This window comes from Anabrus simplex, chromosome 11, assembly GCF_040414725.1.
Source record: "Anabrus simplex isolate iqAnaSimp1 chromosome 11, ASM4041472v1, whole genome shotgun sequence".
NCBI lineage: Eukaryota > Metazoa > Arthropoda > Insecta > Orthoptera > Tettigoniidae > Anabrus > Anabrus simplex.
In genome coordinates this window covers 93713296-93733280 of record NC_090275.1, presented here as the reverse complement: position 1 = coordinate 93733280, position 19985 = coordinate 93713296, and the positions used below count along the sequence as shown (strand labels likewise).

Sequence of the window (19985 nt, the reverse complement as noted above, 5' to 3'; positions counted from 1 at the left end):
AAGCAAAACAACTAATGTCATGACATTGAAAACCATTAGAAGTGTTTCCTGGCATGAATACATTAGATATTTTGTTGTAACACTTTTAAAGGTTGCAGAGGTCAAAATAAGCTATACATTGATGGTAAAATCTCAAAAACGCATTTTTGTTTTAGTTGCAACCCTTTCGTTCTCAGTCATCAAAATATTATTTCATCCAAAAATCTTATGAATACCAATGCACAGTGGAAAATTGAAGGCCATCGAATTACTTGCAACCCCTGCCTCTCCAGGCAGGACCAGAGATGAGGAAACAAGTAGTGGTATTCAGTCTCTCAAAGCAGTGTTACAAGCATAGTATAAGTGCAAAAACTCAAGAGAGAAAATCCATTTAGGATAGCTGCCCTAATACTAAGGACACCACAAAGGTTCAGCGTATTGATTAATCCATAAGGACAATAAGAAAACTTATTTAATTTTAATTGGAACTTTAAAATGTTGCAATATTTATTAATTTTTGGGCAGCTACCCCCTGACGGATTCTATTTATTCAAATGACATTTAAGTTATATGTATGATTTTGTACTATTTGGAGCAAATCTCTCAAACCCCAGTTAACATTTCTTGTAGAACATTAGTAGGGATTCGAAAAACGTTTGAAAATATTCACAGAGAAATATGTGATTGTTCTGCGCACACTGTACTGTTTATAAACTTTAAAAATTATTTCTTTTGTGGAAAAGAATAGAGTCAAGGACATGGGAAAAGAGTCTGGTGTAGAAATGAAATTAATTCTATACATATAGGCTCAGAAAGAAGAATTGAGGAAAGCAAAGTCTACAAGTAGATCTTTTCATGGCTGAAAGTGTAGAAGATATTCTTAAGTCCAGAAATAAGTGTAATGCCATATTGCATGAAATGTTGCAAATAAAAGTGAAGGATGTAGCAAAAATATTATGCAAGTTACTTTCGAAATATCCTCAGCATCATAAGTCATTTCAAGGGTCAGAGGAAAAAAAAAAAACAACAGGTAGTCAACTTTTTGACGTAATCGAGTTAGTGGCAATATACAGGGCAATGGATCAAGCGTAATTCGGTTTACTACATATAGAACTTCAGTTATTCAAACCATATGATTTTGTAAATGTTTATTTATTTATCTAGTAATGTTATGAAATTAAAATGTTGTTTTTTCTGAGTTCTGAAGGAAGTTCACTTACCTGTTTTTTTCTTCCCCTGGCCCTTTATTTAAGAGAAGATATTATGGCAGGAAATCCATGGACCAGACAATTATTTCAACTCTTAGTTCAATATTGCTCATGTTATCTGCACCCAAAATTTTGAGACAAAAAGTTTCATGAAAAAACAGTGTGGATACACAAGTAAATACCATATAAATTGATAGAGAGATTAAGAATACTGGTGTCAACAAGAATTATCAATTCCAGTCAACAAGTTAATGAAAGGTACAAAAACCGGCTAAGATACTGTGATGAAACTCAAAAGAGCAGGTGCCATGTTTTATTATGTCACGGGAAGGGAGTATGGCAAACAGACAATACTCGATTATGAATGAGCTACGGCCTCTTTCATTAAACTTGGCAGACCAGGTAATTATACCAATTATACTACAAATTGTGAAAAGGTAGAGGTCATATAAACAATACATCAGCCAAAACAGGTACAACAGCATTTATAGACATCTTTTAAATCTGACAATTACATTGCCTCATCCAACAAACAGTTATATGGACATTATGGCACAATAAGTAATTTAGATTATTTGATCTACATAGCTTGTTCTATCACTAAATATACAGCCATCAGTCAGAACTATACATTAGAACTTCACAGAAACTGCACAGCAATTCCTTTAACATTCATAATGTATACATTCCTTTGCAGTCTTAAAATGAAAATTCACTGTAAACATAAGGGTTAATTACTACTGTAATTAATTTAGTTCAAAACAAATAAAATAAATAATAATAATTACAAAAAAACTGCATGAGAGGAAAGAACAAGAACGTTACTTTGAGAAGATAAACAAGCTAGGGTGAGCCAAGAAAGAAGATGTATTGGAGAAAAATGGAAAAGATTAAGGAAAAACTTAAAACAATGAAGATAATAATATTAATAATAATAATAATAATAAAGGTGTATCGCCTCTGGAGAGGCTAAGTGCAGATCTTCTGAGCTGACAGCCATTGGTGACTTGTGTGTCTGCTCATAAGACAGCGTATGAAATCAATTTTAAGCAACAATGCCATACAGAGTACCAAATATTCACTTTAACGGATCAGCAGAAAAGGAAATAGCATGTTACTGATATAAGACCAATATGCTGGATGAGAGGTGTAATAAAATTGGATAAGATTGGGAATGGACATATCAGAGGGACGCTGAACTCTGCTTGATATCAAAAGAAGATCCAGGAAGCAAGCCTGAGATGGTATGAGCATGTGTTACAAAGAAAGGTATACAGGAAAAGCGATCATAGTGTTGAGATAAGGGAAGAGGAAGGCTGAAGGAGATGGAAGAAGTTGAAGAAAAAGGATATTAAAAAAAAAAAAAAAAAAAAAGCAGTTGGAACCTCTCTACGCATTAGGCCAGGTTCTATGGAAGTAAGTAACTCAAAGCAGAGAGATCTCATTTTGCAATGTGTAAATGTGCCAAAAAAATAAAGAAATTAGTTTGGCTTGCTGTCTTCTGCACATGATATAAACTGCTAAATACTATAAATACAGACAATAAAACTGAACTTGCACCACTTCAAGTGTATAAGTATTACCGAGTATAACCACCAATATATACACAAATGTGAAATACAGAGCTACATATACAATAATTCTAGCCAAAACAGAGTAGCATTTTGAAGGATACATTCGTTACACCTGCGGAAACTGCTATGTGAAATATTTCAGCTTACAAATTTGACCAGTAAAGTTCTGTACTCTAAGGTTCAATACTGTGCAAGGATTTCGAAGAATTCTCGCTCTTGATTATATATGTGCTGCGGGTCAGTATTTCTCCCACAACATTATCACATAGCCGTGTTCACGTGTACAACAACATTATCCCTCTTTACAGTAATAATCCAATGCTTTGCAAATTCCAGAACAATGTAAATAAAGTAATGCCATTTACCTCATAAAACAAATATATCTCTGCTTATGTGTAATAATAATAATAATAATAATAATAATAATAATAATGTTATTTGTTTTTACGTCCCACTAACTAACAACTTTTATATACGCTGAGGTGCCAAAATTAACCCTTTTAGGACTGGTCATGTTTAAGAAGAGTGCACCTAAAATAAACAGTGTTTAATAGATGGTGCCTGTTTTGAAATTCGCTATTATTCATTCATGACATAGATTGTAACAAAAATGTTGATAAGATTTTCTGCCATAATGTTGAGTAACCCTTTTTTTTTTTTTTTTTTTTTTTTTTGCAGGAAGTGAAAATAAAAAATATTGTGAATAAGAGGAAAATTTCAGAACATGCTTAGTTTATTCCTTTGACAAAACATTGCCAGCTGGATGTTTTAGCTTGTGGAACCACTGGCAATATAACGTCAGTTGGTCTTTTCCACATATGTGGGCAGTGACAATGTATCGTCAGTTGGTCCTTGAAGGGTTAAGTCCCACAGGAGTTCTTTCACGTGTCAGTGAATCTACCAACACGAGGCCGACATATTTGAGCACCTTCTAACACCAATGGACTGACCCAGGATCGAACCTGCCAAGTTGGGGTCAGAAGGAGAGTGCCTCAACCGTCTGAACAACTTAGCCTGGCAAGCTTACTTGAATTCTCTTTCAAATACAAAGGTGGATCAAATATGAATGAGACTTTTGAAATGGGTACAGTATACTTTAACACTCATTACAGTGCACAGTTGGTAGGAGTGCTTACGTGCACTCTACAGTAGTGTTTCCCAATCACCGGGCCCTGGCAACTATCATACTGGGCTGTGAGATATTCTCCTGAAAGTTGTCAATTTACAATTCAAAACATTTTTCATAAATACATTTTTATAGTGGAAATAGTCTTAAGAGCACTTTTGAGCTTGTGTTGAAAAATGCAGACCCAGGTCGTCTCACAACTCTAAACTTCAACAAAAGAATATCTGTGTAGCAAATAACACTGACTGAGCTACTATTTTTGAATTATACGAATCTTCAGACATAGAAATCTTTCAACACTCAGGAAAGGAAAACCTGTTGTTTACGGTCATAAAAAAAAATTCCTCCAAGCCAAATATAACAATAAGACATAAAGACATATAGGGAGTGGCCATGGCCTTAATTAGGGTACATTTGCCTGGTGTGAAAATGGGAAACAACGGAAAACCACTTTTACGGCTGCTGACAGTGGGATCCGAACCCACTATTTCCCCAATGCAAGCACACAGCTGCAAACTCCTAACCACACGGCCAACTCGCTCAGTCGGACAGGAAGAGCGTGTGTTCGAGAGGCAGGCTTGTTTGTGTCATTCCTATGAATATTTAGTATGTCTAATTCAAGATTTCAAAATTCAGACGATGAATGCATAGTCTCATTCGATAGTCTAGCAGCCGCTTGTTTGCCTTATGGGTATATAAAAATATAAACCAATATATGTGACAATTTTATGTAATGTCTTTTTTGTAACACTATAAAGTGAAGTTATTTTCTACCCTACAGGTATGTACTTTTTCTTAAACGTAGACTTACAGTCCTTGACAACGGGTACATGGAAAGAAAAATTTGGGTAGAACACATATCACCGAGAATATTTAACTTACAATTATGTTTAATGTCTCAATTGGCGGATAAAAAGAGGCTACCTGTTTAAAAAAAAAAAAAAAAAAAAAAAAAAAAAAAAAAAAAAAAAAAAAAAAAAAAAAAAAATCGAAAATCTGAAACGTAGTTTTCATGAAAAAGCGCTTCAAGGTAAGGCAAAATTTGTGCTAAATATGTGACGTTGCATGCATACTCTGTTATTAAGATGGCGCTGTATCGACTCGCATGCTCAGTTGGAAGTTAGCTGTCATCGTAAATATTATTTCTATTAAGTAAGTCTACGAAACTCTCAAAACCCTGAGGCTGTTAGAATAGTGACAGCCTACTGCCAATTCCCCCCCCCCCCCAATGTGGTTAAGGCATGCTTGGTTCACCCGGAATGATGTGGGTTCAATTCCTGTCAGAAGTCAATATATGTAAGAAACAAGATTTCCAGTTTTTGAGTGGCACATGGCCCTGAGGTTCACTCAGACTACACCAAAATGAGAATCAGGTTAACTCCTAGGGGGGAAGGGCAGTTGGGCACAGAGCCACTTACTGCAAAAGTTACGAACAGCGGAAGCCTTTACCTTCCACTCCTCCAAGGGCTTGCATGGCCTGTACGGAGATGCTATGTTTTACTTTTTTATAGTCCAGATTTGAGACCATGTGAATACCACCGGGCTCCTGAAAAAGGAGGTGGCAAGAATTTTTTACACAGATGAAGAGGTACAAGACCTTGCCAGTGTAATGGATAAAAAAATAAGGACATTAATGGAAGCTATGTAGAAAAATAGCCAACCCCATGGTGTAGGGGTAGCGTGCCTTCCCCTTACCCGAAGGCCCCGGGTTTGATTCCCGGCCAGGTCAAGAATTTTTACCTGGATCTGACGGTTGATTCGAAGTCCACTCAGCCTATGTGATTACAACTGAAGAGCTATCTGACAGTGAGATGATAATCTGTAGGTCTTTGGGCTGGGCAGCAGTCGCTTGGTAGGTCATGGCCGTTCAGGGCTGTTTTGCTACGGGGTTTGATTTGGTTTATGTAGAAAAATAATTTTGTCTATTTTGATACAGATTAGTGATTTTTTCACCGAGTCTCACTCATACTAGATTGACCTTCGTATTAAACAGATGAATTAAAAAAATTCCAAAACAAACTATGGAATTACAATTGAAAGAGGTAGATACTGAGGAAGATTACGATGGATGAGCTTGGTTACAAACAAACGTACAACAATAGGACTAGGACTGGAAGTGATGATTGAGGTGAGGTTGAAAGACAGAATAAAATGGAGAGAAATTACATTTTTCCCAATTGACCAGTGACAAGGAAATTAAAACAATGAAATGTGAATTACTGATTTCAGATGTTACACTCTCAATGTAAATTTTAAAAAAGCTTTCCCGTCTGTTGAAAACACTATAACATATCACGGCAACATATAATATACCTATTAAAAAAAAACCCACATAATTAAACCAGGAATAAAAATACACACTACTGTTTAATAATGTGTTGTTTTTTTATTTATTTTACAGGTATGTTATAGTGTAATATTTATATTTAACTTGTGTATTCGACAGACTGAAAAGCATGGCTAAAAAATTTTAAAAAATAAAAAAAGTTCCATTCTCACATGCAATACAGCATACAAATTATATGATATACATACCTGCATTCATACACACAAACATACATACATTACATACATGCATCATTATCCGTGTTCTTTGTGATATTATTGTTTAAAACTTCTAACGTATGAGCACTACACAGCCACGAGTACAGTACATCATAGTAAAACATGGCTGCTCATAGCAGGATATTCTTCCACGTAGAGTCTTCATCAGTCCTTCCTGATTTTCTTGGTATCTGGGAAATTGATGTCAGGATCATTTCTTTCCGCTACTTCCCTTACAAGAGTACATCGACACAGTCAAAATTCTGCTTTTTTTTTTGCTAGTTCTTTAAATGCTAAAGAAACAGGTGGACATTCATAATATCTTTAGGGATGAACCGAGAAAACGTAATATCTAATGCATACTTAAAAACTACTGAAAATTGTCAGTAGTTCAAAAGTGTGTTAGATCTCAGAATGACAACTGGAACATCTTTTTTTACTACAGACATGAAGAAATGTATCGAGTATGTGCTGATGTTCTTCACCTTTCAACCTCAACAAAACCAGCAGGTACCTGGAAGAAAAGTTCATTTCTCTTAATCAAATAATAATAATAATAATAATAATAATAATAATAATAATAATAATAATAATAATAATAATAATAATAATAATACAGTAGAAGCCTGATATAAAAAATTTGTCAGGGGACATACTTTGCCCCCCGTATTATAGCTTACCACGGCAAATTGAAGGCAGATCAAGAAGAAATTCTAGAGTGTGATCTAACACTCTTGACTCCTTCAGTGGAGAGAAAAAAATTACATACGTTATATTGAAGTCAGATAACGATCAATAGGGCCATAAATGTCTAACTTGTAATATGCTTGATTTTGACGCACAGTGTTTTTACTATGGGTGAGTGCGGGTTTGTTTGCAGTGTGTGGGTTGCGATCAGTCGCGGGGAAGTAAACCATACAACCGTAACACAAACAATTTGAAGAAGTTCATCACTGAAGTCAAATAAATATTAAAATTTATTTATTCCACCTATTCAATACATAAATAGAGATTTTAATTAAGAAATTAAATCTTGAATAAAATTATAGGGACATTTTCGCCCTTTCATTAAGGGCATCTTCAGCCTTAATCTCAATCTGAAAGGTAATTAATCAGGTACCTGATTGTATTAAAATTACATATGAATGTGAGGATGATGTTGGAAATGTGCTTCAAATGGTGAGCAAATGGTTAATAATAGTTATGATATTCTTAAAATGAAGCCTTAATAAAGTCTTAAAAAACAAATAGTCGTAAATTTATACACGTTCTTGAATGTCCTTGTTTAAAAATTGGTAACAAATTGTATACTGGTGATTTTATAAGAACGTAAATTGTTACGTTAAACCTTCTAAAGGTGGTGTTGAAAATCTTCACCACGTTAAATCCGAATATGTGGTATATCAGACCATGTTGCATCGGGCATCTATTTTAATAACTATGATGATGATGATAATGATACACAGACATTTTTGGACCAAGAAAAAGCCTTGGTGAGCTTCTTGGCACCATGTATGTGAGCTGCGTCCAGTTTCTTTATCAGACTGTTTCAAGTGGAGTTCAATGTCCAGTCAGGATCTCTCCACCTTTCAATATAACTGTCTGCGTCCATCAGGGTTCAGACCTATCACAACTACGGTTCATCCTTTGCATAAAAGCATGAATATTACGGCACTGTTTGAGTTTTAGCCAAACACGTTCATCGTAGGCAGGTGTAACATGGTCATAATAATGTAGGTCACATTCATAGTGAACACAGGCATTTTGCGCATTGTAGTTTGTTATAATACACATAAAAAATATTTTATTTTACTACCACCTATGTACAAGATGTATTACGTACCCATAACAACTTACGGAGCAGAAACTTGGACAATGACAAAGAAGGATGAGAGTCGAATACAGGCAGCCGAAATGAAATTCTTGAGGAGTATGATACAGAAGAGTAGAAGAGACAAAATAAGGAATGAGAAAATCCGGGAAGAAATTAGAGTGGAAAAAATGAATGATAGAATAGAGAAGAGCCGACTAAGATGGTTTGGGCACATAAAGCGAATGAGCGACGATAGAATGCCAAAAAAGGTGATGGAAATGCAAATCCAAGGAAGGAGAGGCCGTGGACGACCACGATTGAGATGGAAGGATACCATCCAACGCAGCATTATAGAAAGAAACCTGGACTGGGACACAGTGTTGGAGGAGTGGTGGAAAGACCGAAGAAAGTGGAGAGGAACCATATTTGCCCCTACCCGGCTACAGCTGGATAAAGGGAAATGATGATGATGATGATGATGATGATGATGATGATGATGATGACTACCACCTATTCAATACAATTCAAGATGTTAACATATGAGCTAAAACATTGTTATGGGGCATCCTCAGTCAATATCAAAACCTCAATTTTACCAGGTACCTGGTTAAAAATTATTCTAAAATGACATATGTTAAAGCAAAATTTACAGTTCATCACGAACAATGTTTATAAAGTAATTAAAACTCTAATACGATAATGAATACTTATACAAAAATTCACTTGAAGAAGTAGGTGTCGTGATTAAAAATAGCAATATTGATGGCTTGAAGCCGTAGTCGATGTTTGATATGGATGAAGATTTACATGTTAATACAAAATGGTAGAGAGGGTAAAAAACAAATGCGATGTCGAGTACGAAATGGTGAGGAAAAGCATTCCAATACTATGCCGATGTCATAGTATTTGACCTTGGCACGTTTTACTCGATACAGTCTATGTAAGATTAGTCAACAAGTTCTAAAGTTTATTCGTGATTAATGTCTAGCCCAGAAAAATGTTGCATTAACGTTGCAGTTCAATGGATTACTTAAGGTTGGACTAATGTATTGTAGGCCGAACTGTGTGAGTTTGCCGAAGTAACATTAGACCATCCCTCGCCGTTGTGCACTTTCTTGATTAATGGTGTAATTTGACGTAAGAGAGCAATAATGTTTATTGCTACGAATTGGACACTATGTTGAGTAATGGAATTGATATTTTGGAGAGGACTGTTAAATAGTCATCGTTGATATCTTGTCAGTGTTAAGTTCTGAAATGAAGTAAAAAAACCATAATTAATTCGTTAATAAAAAGAATGAAAGAAAATTGGAGGAGGTTTTTGCCTAAGTGTTGTTGGAGATGTGATGTTAGCGCTTACCTTTAATGTTGTTGGGCTATTGACTTGTTGCGTGGGAAGTTTTAGGAACACTGGTGGTCACTACCGTTTTTGTAGTTTGTTGTTACAAATAGTAGTCAGGTCGAAGTATACGGTGACACAGTAGTCAAAATGAGGTAATATCAGAGTGCAAACGAGGCGTTCCTTTAATACTCAAGAAAATGTGTTGAGGAATCTTCTAAGTTATAAGTTGCAAATACTTTTCTGGAAATGCTGATAATCTGCTGCTTCCATGAAAGGTCATCATCTATGTTAACACCAAGATTTTTGGCTCAATTACCAAAATCACTTGGTGAATTTTGCAAGTAGAGTTTGGGTAAAGTGAAAATGCTTATGATTTTTTAACAAAGTCATGGGTGAAAAATTATTATAGTTTGAGATTTCATGTTATTTAGTCCAAGTCCATGAGTACCAATCCAATTACAAAGTTTTTGTCTCTATTGAAATTTTGAATTTCATCAGTTAGTCTTTCTGATTCACAGTGCAAGTATAACTGTACATCATCAGCGTACATACATAAGGTGTCTGCAGCTGTCAATCAACAATGTAATATCGTTGATGTAGACAGAAAATAGAAGTGGTCCTACGACAGACCCCTGTGGTACACTAATTTCCAGGATGACGAAGACGGATATTTAATGTCGCCTGTAACCTTACGTAGTGAAGTTCTAGCGCTATGGTTGTATCAATGGTTTCATGCTTTTGAAAGTGCCGATAACTTACTCACGGGTTGGTAGTCAGTTGTAATCATTTTTCACTCATAACATTTTTAGGCACCTTGCCATAAAAAGGGATACATGTCAGTCATTAGTGACTGAAGTGGAGGGACGCATTCACTATTGCACGTTTCTGTGGTGATTGGTAGTGTGATGTGTTGTATTCAATTGAAGATATGTACTAAGATGAAAACAAAATTCTCATACATTTATTTCTATTCGTTTTGGTTATGGGACATTAAGAACCTATCAAAAAGACGTCATAAGCTTGCTAAGGATGATTCACGGCAGAAGAGGAAATAAGAGCTCGGGCACTTGAGGCTAAAGTGAGATGTCAGACTCAGATGCCCATCCGACTTCGGCCGCTATAGCACAAGAGAAACCCCTTTTGATGACAATTCCTATATTAATCTGTGCAATATCCTGCATTTACAATGAGAACCCTTTTACTGATTCATCCATTATGGGTAAATTCGGGCGCGTTAGTTTGTATCTGTTACAATATTCATTCACTCTACCAAATACAGATTACTCTACTCCAGCGTTAATATTGAATGCGATCGATCATCTTCCGAGATACAGCGGTGTGCATACAGTAATTTCAGAAAGGCTGTTCTTGTGTAAATTTATAGTGAAAATATTATCACTATTCTACAGGGAGCTTGAAATATGTTTTCAAAATACGTGCGCGGTAAACCTAGGTTAGGTGATGCCATTTGAAGTAAGAAAATGGAAATGTTTTCCACAAGGCTCTGGAGTTTTGCTATTCCAATTAAAAAGAATGAAAATGAATCTTCGTGTTCAGACTATTGGAATTAGAAAATACATGCTAATGAATAACCCGCTGCTTGAAAAACATCCGCAAAAATGTTTAAACAAACCGATTGCTGTTTCATACCGATTGTAATGTGTTTTTGTGCGAGTTTGGTATCTTTCCTGACTCTTATGGAAAACCATGTATAATGTTATAAGAACAAATTTAAACCGAAGCGGACCGTAATTACAGTACAGAGAGTACGGTAGATATCTCCCTGTTTTATTGCTGTCACTGTGTAAATAATGTGTGATGGTACAATTTATGTTAATACAGGCAAAGATCTCTGGAAAAGGTGTGCTTTCTACTGAAACCTCGATTTAAGGTAAACCCCCATTGAAGGTTAAAAAAGTCAGGCCCCTGTGAAAACGTTAAATAGGGGTTCTACTGTATTTTCATGTGAAAAAATGCAAGTCTTACCCCTCCTCGGACGTATCGGCAACTCAACGTCTGTCACCAATTGCTCTGCCATTGTGGTTCTTTGGATCATCACCTGAAAGACACAATTAATAAAACATAGGTTAGGATGAGAAAAAAGAAATAACCTTTGAACTTAACAATATTTTAGATGCTCCTCAGCATTTCAGATTTTGAAGACTCTATTTCAATTTAAACTCAGATATCAAACAGCGAATAGACATTAAATGTTCATGATGACTAAAGGAGACCCAGGTGCATGATTTAGCAACCACGGGTCCCCTAACTGAGTCTGACATTCCTTCAAGGTCCTTCAATACTCCATGTGAATGTTTAATTTTAATTATTTATGACAGTAACATTATTTGAACTGAAATTACTGTTATACTAAATAAACAACAAAACTGACCAGCGAAGGGAGAACGGGAGCGGGTTTCACACATTAATCTCCAACTCTGCTAACCGAACCACATACATGCCAAATACAAGTATAAAAAAGTGGGAAGAAACAGTAGTGGAAAGCTTTTGAAATTAAAGGGTAATTATGCCTAGGAGCCACATGACAGAAAACTGGAACGACAGGGAATATTGATTGGATTTATCTACATATCTATCAAGTTATGTCTGATATTCAAAGCTGTCATTTCATAACATACCATGGGAACCGAAACCCATTCAACACAAAGAGTTAGCACGGTTCTGTCAGTGATTCCCCTAGCTAGGCGTTGTCCCACGGGTATGATAAAAGGGAGCAGGACAAGGCGACATACATGCTATTCTGATCCAGAGTTCAACGAAGAAGGTCATGCGCGTGACTTAATACGAGTATATAGAACAATAGAAGTGGAGCAGTACCACGGGTACTAGTACTGGCAATTAACTAATATGGTCTCTGAACTAACTAGGAGAGAAGAGTATTTAATTGATGTCAAAATTGAAACTACGAAGCTGAATGTTAGGATAGGGCGTGTGACTAGACAGAGAAGGACGCCATTGGGCAGTAAGCAAATAAAGCACGAAGGGAAAACTAGATAAAGGCTGAAGTAATGAACATGTTTTTAATCTTTCGCTGTAATTAATGCTGAACTTGAGATACTTCAACTGTACTCCAGAAGGACCTAGGTACGAGAGACAGCAGATCAAGTACAGTAGAATTCCGCAATAGCGAGTACGGCATCTAACGAGAACTCCATTATAGCGACAATATATTTCTGTCCCTTCAAAATTCCTATATTAAACTATGTGTCGTCCTTCGGTTACAGCGAGAGACCTATCATTATTACGAGCGATTAAGCGCGGGCGATTTCTCCGTTCCCGAGATTTATGCACCGCAGCGATTATATTGCATGCAATCGATTACCTTCGGTATCGTTTCCTCCCTATGTCCACTAGCGAGTTTTCTCGTCGACATTCGAAGGCGACGTCGGAGTCGATTAGTAATACCCGTCGACTGCTGTTCCGTAAGGAAAATTCGAAATGAAAGAGGACAATTTTGTAATAAATGTGTAAATAACGTGTCTGATAACAGTTGTTAACTCGTTAAAAGTAAAGGCTGACTAAATGACACTTAATTTTTAGGCTAAATACTGCAATTTAGTAAGAATGGGATACATCTCGAGATAGGGTAGAATGCATAATTGATTTCAGAGGTTAGTTTATATTTTCTCGTGTCTGGATAAATTACGGAGAAACTATTATGAACATTTATAGCGAGAGGGTTATAATTTCTCTACTGGCGCTTGAAGTGTGCTTTCATCACACGTATAATATGGATAAGTTAGGATAGGTGGCGCTGTTTGAATAAGAAAACTGAAACTTTGCTACAAAATGCGATCGATCATCTTCGGTGTGGTATAGTTTTCTCACTATGTGCATTTGCGAGCTCTCTCGTAGACATTCGAAGGCAATGTTGGAGTCGATTAGTAATTCCCGTCGACTGCTATTCTCTAAAATAAATTCGAAATGAAAGAGGGTAACACGTTTTCGTAATAAATGCGTAAATAACGTGGCTGACAGCAGTTGTTAATTGCAAGTAATGAAAATCATTTTATTTTCCGTATTGAAAGAATCTCAATAATAATATAAGAGAAATTTATTGGACTCCAACCTATTCAATACATTACAGGATGTTAACATTTTTAGTTAAACATCGTTAAAATGGAGACATGTTTCGCCCTCCATGTGGGGCATCATCAGTCATATCAAAGCACCTCAAAATTAAACCAGACGTCTGGTTGGAAATTATGAACATAATATATAAGAAAGAATACATTAAAAACACGTACAAAGTTCTACCCTAAACAAAATAACAATAGACTAGTTACATATAGTAAAATACGCTAGTGGTTTCTTAATATTAAAATGAGGCCATCATATGCACAGTATGAAAATGAAAGTAATCAGAGTTTATATGATATTGAGTTCGATGGTAGTTCTACGTAGTATATACAAATGTTGGCAAAATAAAACACAATTTATAATTACTGTACACTTATTTATAATTGTTAAAATTGATGAGGTAAAACATTCCAATTTGTCTATTTGTAATTTGGCTCCAACCAAAATAATTCGCCCTAGGATTCATGAGGTAGTCAACTCCGTTGGTCACTCTCTATTTGAATGGAGTGCACAGTGCAAGTGAACAACTTTTGTTGATTATAAAATGAGGCTGTGCTAAGACAGAGTTAAAACAACACCGGCTTCAAATGAAGATAGTTAAAAACATCATTAGGTTCTTCCTAGTTGACTAAAGGTTTTCGTATATTTTGTTGTTGAAGTGTAGGAAAGTCAGTTGTTGGTTGAATGGGCAACGGTCGAACATGTTGTGCAGTGCAATCGGTGTTTGAGCTGTCCTACATGTGAGGGAAATCTTGAAAGCTGTTGAGCTGTTACCTAATTGTTAGGAGGTTTGTGGAGCACTGGCTGTCGCTAATGCCCTGCTCCTCGTGTTGTATGTGTGACGTCTAAAGACGTGCTCCACAAACCTCCTAACAATTAGGTAACAGCTCAACAGCTTTCAATATTTCCCTCACATGTAGGACAGCTCAAACACCGATTGCACTGCACAACATGTTCGACCGTTGCCCATTCAACCAACAACTGACTTTCCCACACTTCAACAACAAAATATACGAAAACCTTTAGTCAACTAGGAAGAACCTAATGATGTTTTTAACTATCTTCATTTGAAGCCGGTGTTGTTTTAACTCTGTCTTAGCACAGCCTCATTTTATAATCAACAAAAGTTGTTCACTTGCACTGTGCACTCCATTCAAATAGAGAGTGACCAACGGAGTTGACTACCTCATGAATCCTAGGGCGAATTATTTTGGTTGGAGCCAAATTACAAATAGACAAATTGGAATGTTTTACCTCATCAATTTTAACAATTATAAATAAGTGTACAGTAATTATAAATTGTGTTTTATTTTGCCAACATTTGTATATACTACGTAGAACTACCATCGAACTCAATATCATATAGACTTTGATTACTTTCATTTTTATACTGTGCATATGATGGCCTCATTTTAATATTAAGAAACCACTAGCGTATTTTACTATATGTAACTAGTCTATTGTTATTTCGTTTAGGATAGAACTTTGTACGTGTTTTTAATGTATTCTTTCTTATATATTATGTTCATAATTTCCAACCAGACGTCTGGTTTAATTTTGAGGTGCTTTGATATGACTAATGATGCCCCACATCGAGGGCGAAACATGTCTCCATTTTAACGATGTTTAACTAAAAATGTTAACATCCTGTAATGTATCGAATAGGTTGGAGTCCAATAAATTTCTCTTATATTATTATAGCAGTCGTTAACTCGTTAAAAATAAAGACTGAGGTAAACGATCTCTTGATTTTAATGTTCCATACGGAAATTAAGTAAGTATGTGATACACCTCAAGATATGGCAGAGTACATCACTGATTTCAGAGGATAGTTCATATTTTCTCGCGTCTAGTTAAATTTCGTGAAGGCTATTTACATGTAAATTTCTAGTGAGAAGGTTATCATTTCTCTACATGCGTTTCAAATTTGTTTTCGTGATACATATACGGTTAAGTTAGGTGACGCTGTTTGAAGAAGAAAACTGAAGTGTTTGCCACAGAAACCTCTGGAGTGATACTGTATTTCACCGAATCCAAGACGACGGGTTTTTTTCTCTCAGAATCGCATGCGAAAACTCAAGGGTTGTCTTGCATTCGCAGCCTAACAGTAAGTTAATGGATACCACTGGCAACTACCACGGTAACTATGGTGCTTCTTTTCACTCCCGCACGCGCACACAAAACTCGTTGACAATAAACGACCACCTCTTTCTTATACATCGCTAGCCGTGAACAGTGCCTGTGTGTAACGTCACTGGATCTCAGGAAATAGTGAAGAGAGAATGACGTTCTACCACTTTGTCAATTTATATATTTTTTATCTAAACAGTGTTATGTGGCTGAAGATGTTGATAATATACGAAACATGTACCACTTTTAACCATTAAATTGCCTTGAACAATCATTGTATCGACTAGGTGGAAAATAATAAATACTTAATTGTGAATCTATTGAAGTGCGATACGGATCATGAAGCTGATTTTATGTAATCTATTGTACCTACTTGACGCTTAGTAAAATTAAGTTTTATAGACAACAGGAATATTTTCGTGATGGAGAGTCGTATTGTAAAGATACGTGGAAAAGGTATTGCCGGCAAATTTTCAACGGGTTCTCGTCGATATTACATTGCAAATTTTAAGTTAATGGTTATTAAACACTCGGAAATGTAAAGTAATTGTGCCGCCGCAAGAAAATACAGCATAGGCCTAACTAAAGCCAATATTTGGTGTTAGCGTGAAGACAAAGAGCTAAAAAAATGCGTACTGTACAAAAAATGCATTCAGTGGTCCGCAACAAGGACCCTTTAAAGAAGTCAAAGATGAAATTGTGAGGTATGTGCACGAAAATCGCAAGGACGGAATGGCCATATCGTGGCTCAATAAACTCGTTCGTTGACTTTCAACGTCCGCGATTAGGCTTATACATTGCTTGGCGGCAAGCGAGACATGCGTGTAGCGGTAGCCGGTTATATCTGACGCTGAGTAAAAGTAATAGTTTTATGGACAGCAAGAATAATTTCCTGATGGATCGTTCGTATTGTAGAGCTGCATGGAATAGGTATTGCCGGCAAATTTTCAACGGGTTCTCTTCGGTATTATTATGCCAACTATAAGTTAATGGTCGTTAAACCCGCGGAAATAAAGAATAATTTTGCAGCTGCAAAAAAAATTACGGCATGACATAAGCCAATGTTCAGCATCTAAAAATAGTCTAAAATGCGTAGGCCTACTGTACAACAAAGGCATTCATATGTCTTTACAAAATACTTTTTGAGCCTGATTTAAATTTTTTGAAGGAAAAAATGGAGTTCGTCTTGGATTCGGAGAAATACGGTACTAAATTTTTCCAGAATGAAATTAAACATACACTTTCACATAGTATCGAATTTCGAAAAATAACAAGTAAGCCGTTAATGTGGATATCATCTGCGGAAACGCAAGTTTTGAACAAACTGATTGCCGTTTCATACCGAATTTTAATGTGTATGGGTTTTTACCGACTTTTATACAAAAATCGGATATAACGACAATCCGCTATAGCGAGTGAATTTTTCGCTGTTATGAATTCTCGCTATAACGGACTTCTACTGTAGATGAAACGAGACCTTCCAACTATAATCCAGAAGGACACGAACAAGATTACCATGGACCGTTGTGAGCTGCCGAATCAATATGATATACAGTAGAACCTCAATGCATCATTCCGGGAACTGTCGTTTTCTCGTATCCATCGTTCAATTTATTTGGTCGTTAAAATGTTCCATATAAACTAATGTTAAATTCCCCCGTATCTATCGTTCCTTGAACTATCGGTTTATCGCATCGATCATCAAAAAATTATTTGTCCTCTGCCACAATTTTCCTGCATGGATCCATCGTACGTAAGAAAAATATACGCAAAAGGTTTTTTGAATTTACAGAGATAGCTGAACACTAGCATATAATAGCAGCAACCTGTTATGCGAGAATGTACAAGCGATTACAAGTTGCTAGTCTTGAGCAAGGATCATGAAGGCTGGAGTGCCGCACGCAGGTTATTTACACACATCATCATTACGAGCCTCCTGGCGCCAACGCTTCTCCTTGACCCACTAACCAGCCCCTAGAATTATTCTTATTTGCAAGAATAAAAATGGAGGCACTGTAAAACTCAAATTTGCCACCATTTTCTGTGTTGCTAATGGATGGCTAGGGCTGCCAGTTTCGATGAAAATGAGAAAATCGCACAGTTTAAAATACTCACGGCATGCACCAGGTACGTTTTAATTAGTTACAGGGTTATTAATCGCGTCATACCTTGTGATGTGTGTGGGATGCTAGAGGCCTGTTGACCACTTTGTTGCCCCCTGCCCAGTTGTCTTGTTACAAGTTGGACCTAACCGAGCCGGACCAATAATCTTTTCACCAGCCTGGTCTTGAAAATAATTCCTAAGTTGGCAGCATCGATTAGCCCGCTGTGACTTCGTACGAGGCGCGTCACGTTGAATTTCTAACCTCTGTGACATTGTCCGAGCCGCGCCATATGGGATCTCTAACCTAACGAAGGGTCTACGGAATCTTTACTAAATACAGGTTATCACCGTAATATCCACATATAACATTAATTTGCAATAAGAGAACTGACCTTGAAGGTTTTCCAATTACTACAAGATGTAAGGAAAAGTGAAACGAAACAGCGTAAAAGTCGTTCTTTTTTTAAAAATCGCGTATGGTATATCATGACTGCAATATTTTGATACCGTTATGTATAGTACGAACATAGGTTACTAGATTGTGGTATGAGCATGTCCGGCTCCATAACTAAATGGTTACCACGTGTTGGCCTTCAGTTCAAGAGGTCACGTTCGGGTCGGGGATTTTAACTTTCGCTGGTTAATTCCAACAGTTTGGAGGGGGTGCATGTGTGCGCTGACTTACGCATTAGGATTCATCTTAGGTAGAGCTGCATTTTCGTAAGCGCGTAGATCGCCTATCACGCGACAACTCAAAAGATCTGCACCCGGCTTTGGAGGCCACAAGCCATTATTACTTTTATTATATTTACATAACAAAAAATGCCCAAATACAGTATCCGTATTTTATGATTTTGCTTTCCCCCTATTTCATGTCACCCGCATTCATCGTTTTCCCGCATCCATTGTCATTTCCCCCCTCCCCGTTGAAAAACAATGCATCAAGATTTTACTGTATCTCAAGACCAGCAGGGAGCTATGCGGTGTTAAATCAAGGTTAAATCAACCTCCTTTAAGATGGAGCTGAGCAACAACACCTGAATAAGGTAAGTCTGAACAGGTATAAGCATGGGATAGAATAACAGGGTTCATGAATTTCTAATGTAAATAAATCATTAATCTGCCTATGGCAAACCATGTGTTAGTTTAGAAAGGTTCAGGACTGTTGCATATGTAATTTTAGTGTATATAGCTTTGCTTGGGTTGTAGTTTGTTATATGAGCATTAGAGAAGTTTGATTCACTGTAATATTAGATGTTATTCTTGTCTTGAATTACGGTAATTTGGGAGCTAAGATCATCTAGAGGATAAGGACGAAAGGGCCTTATAGTAACTGAACTGAGAGAAGATCCTTGAGAAGGCTAGCCAAACTAAAGAGTAGGATGTGCATGGTAGATTAATGATAAGCATGAGATTTCAGAGATGCAGAGAAGGCTGTGGACGAGGTGTTACCATCGTTGATTAGTGAGGATTTTCAAGGAAATTCGGGCAGGTTAATTCTCAGCTGTGTGCGAGGCTCGAACCAGGGCCTAGTGAATGTGAAATAAAAAATATTGAATAAATTCCAGATAGTCCGATGTTAGAGTATACAACGTGGCCTATCTGATGTGATTTGCTAGTCTGGGGATAATTGTACCAGATTAATGTGATGATATTGTAAGAGTTGAGAGGCTATGAATGCTGAGATTATGAAGTTTGCCCCAGTGAAGGGATGGAATGGTTCGCCTGGAGATAAGTGCTCTTCTTTTCACAAGCAAAGAAGGGGGCCCTAGTCGTGTTGACATACAAATGTCATTAAGGAGTGAGGGTAATTGTTTCCACCTATTCAATTCTTCAACAGTGTGAAGTCATTAATACATCACATATTTATTACGAATGCCAGCCGTATAAAAACATCGCTGTTCTTAGGAGCCTGGAATGTGTTTTGTATTTATAGCCAGTTAAAGGGCTGTGTTGTAAATAATGACTGCCACCCAACGGCCTTACTTATCTGTTGGTTCACTGGGGCCTATGACCTTTCTCGGAGAGTTAATCAGGTGCCCCAGATGTTACCAACCCGTCAAG

General features: G+C 36.7%; 1 protein-coding gene across 1 annotated transcript in view; it reads right to left on the bottom strand.

Annotated features, from left to right (window-relative positions):
• Window positions 1–6258: 6258 nt before the first annotated feature.
• LOC136883333 (structural maintenance of chromosomes protein 1A) overlaps window positions 6259–19985 on the bottom strand; it is a 224974-nt gene continuing 211247 nt past the window's right edge. Inside the window, exons 25-26 of the mRNA XM_067155569.2 lie at window positions 11573–11645; window positions 6259–6945 (exon numbers count right to left, since the gene is read on the bottom strand). Coding sequence (XP_067011670.2) covers window positions 11596–11645 — 50 coding nt within the window. The 3' untranslated portion in view covers window positions 6259–6945; window positions 11573–11595. The remainder of the gene's footprint in view (window positions 6946–11572; window positions 11646–19985) is intronic.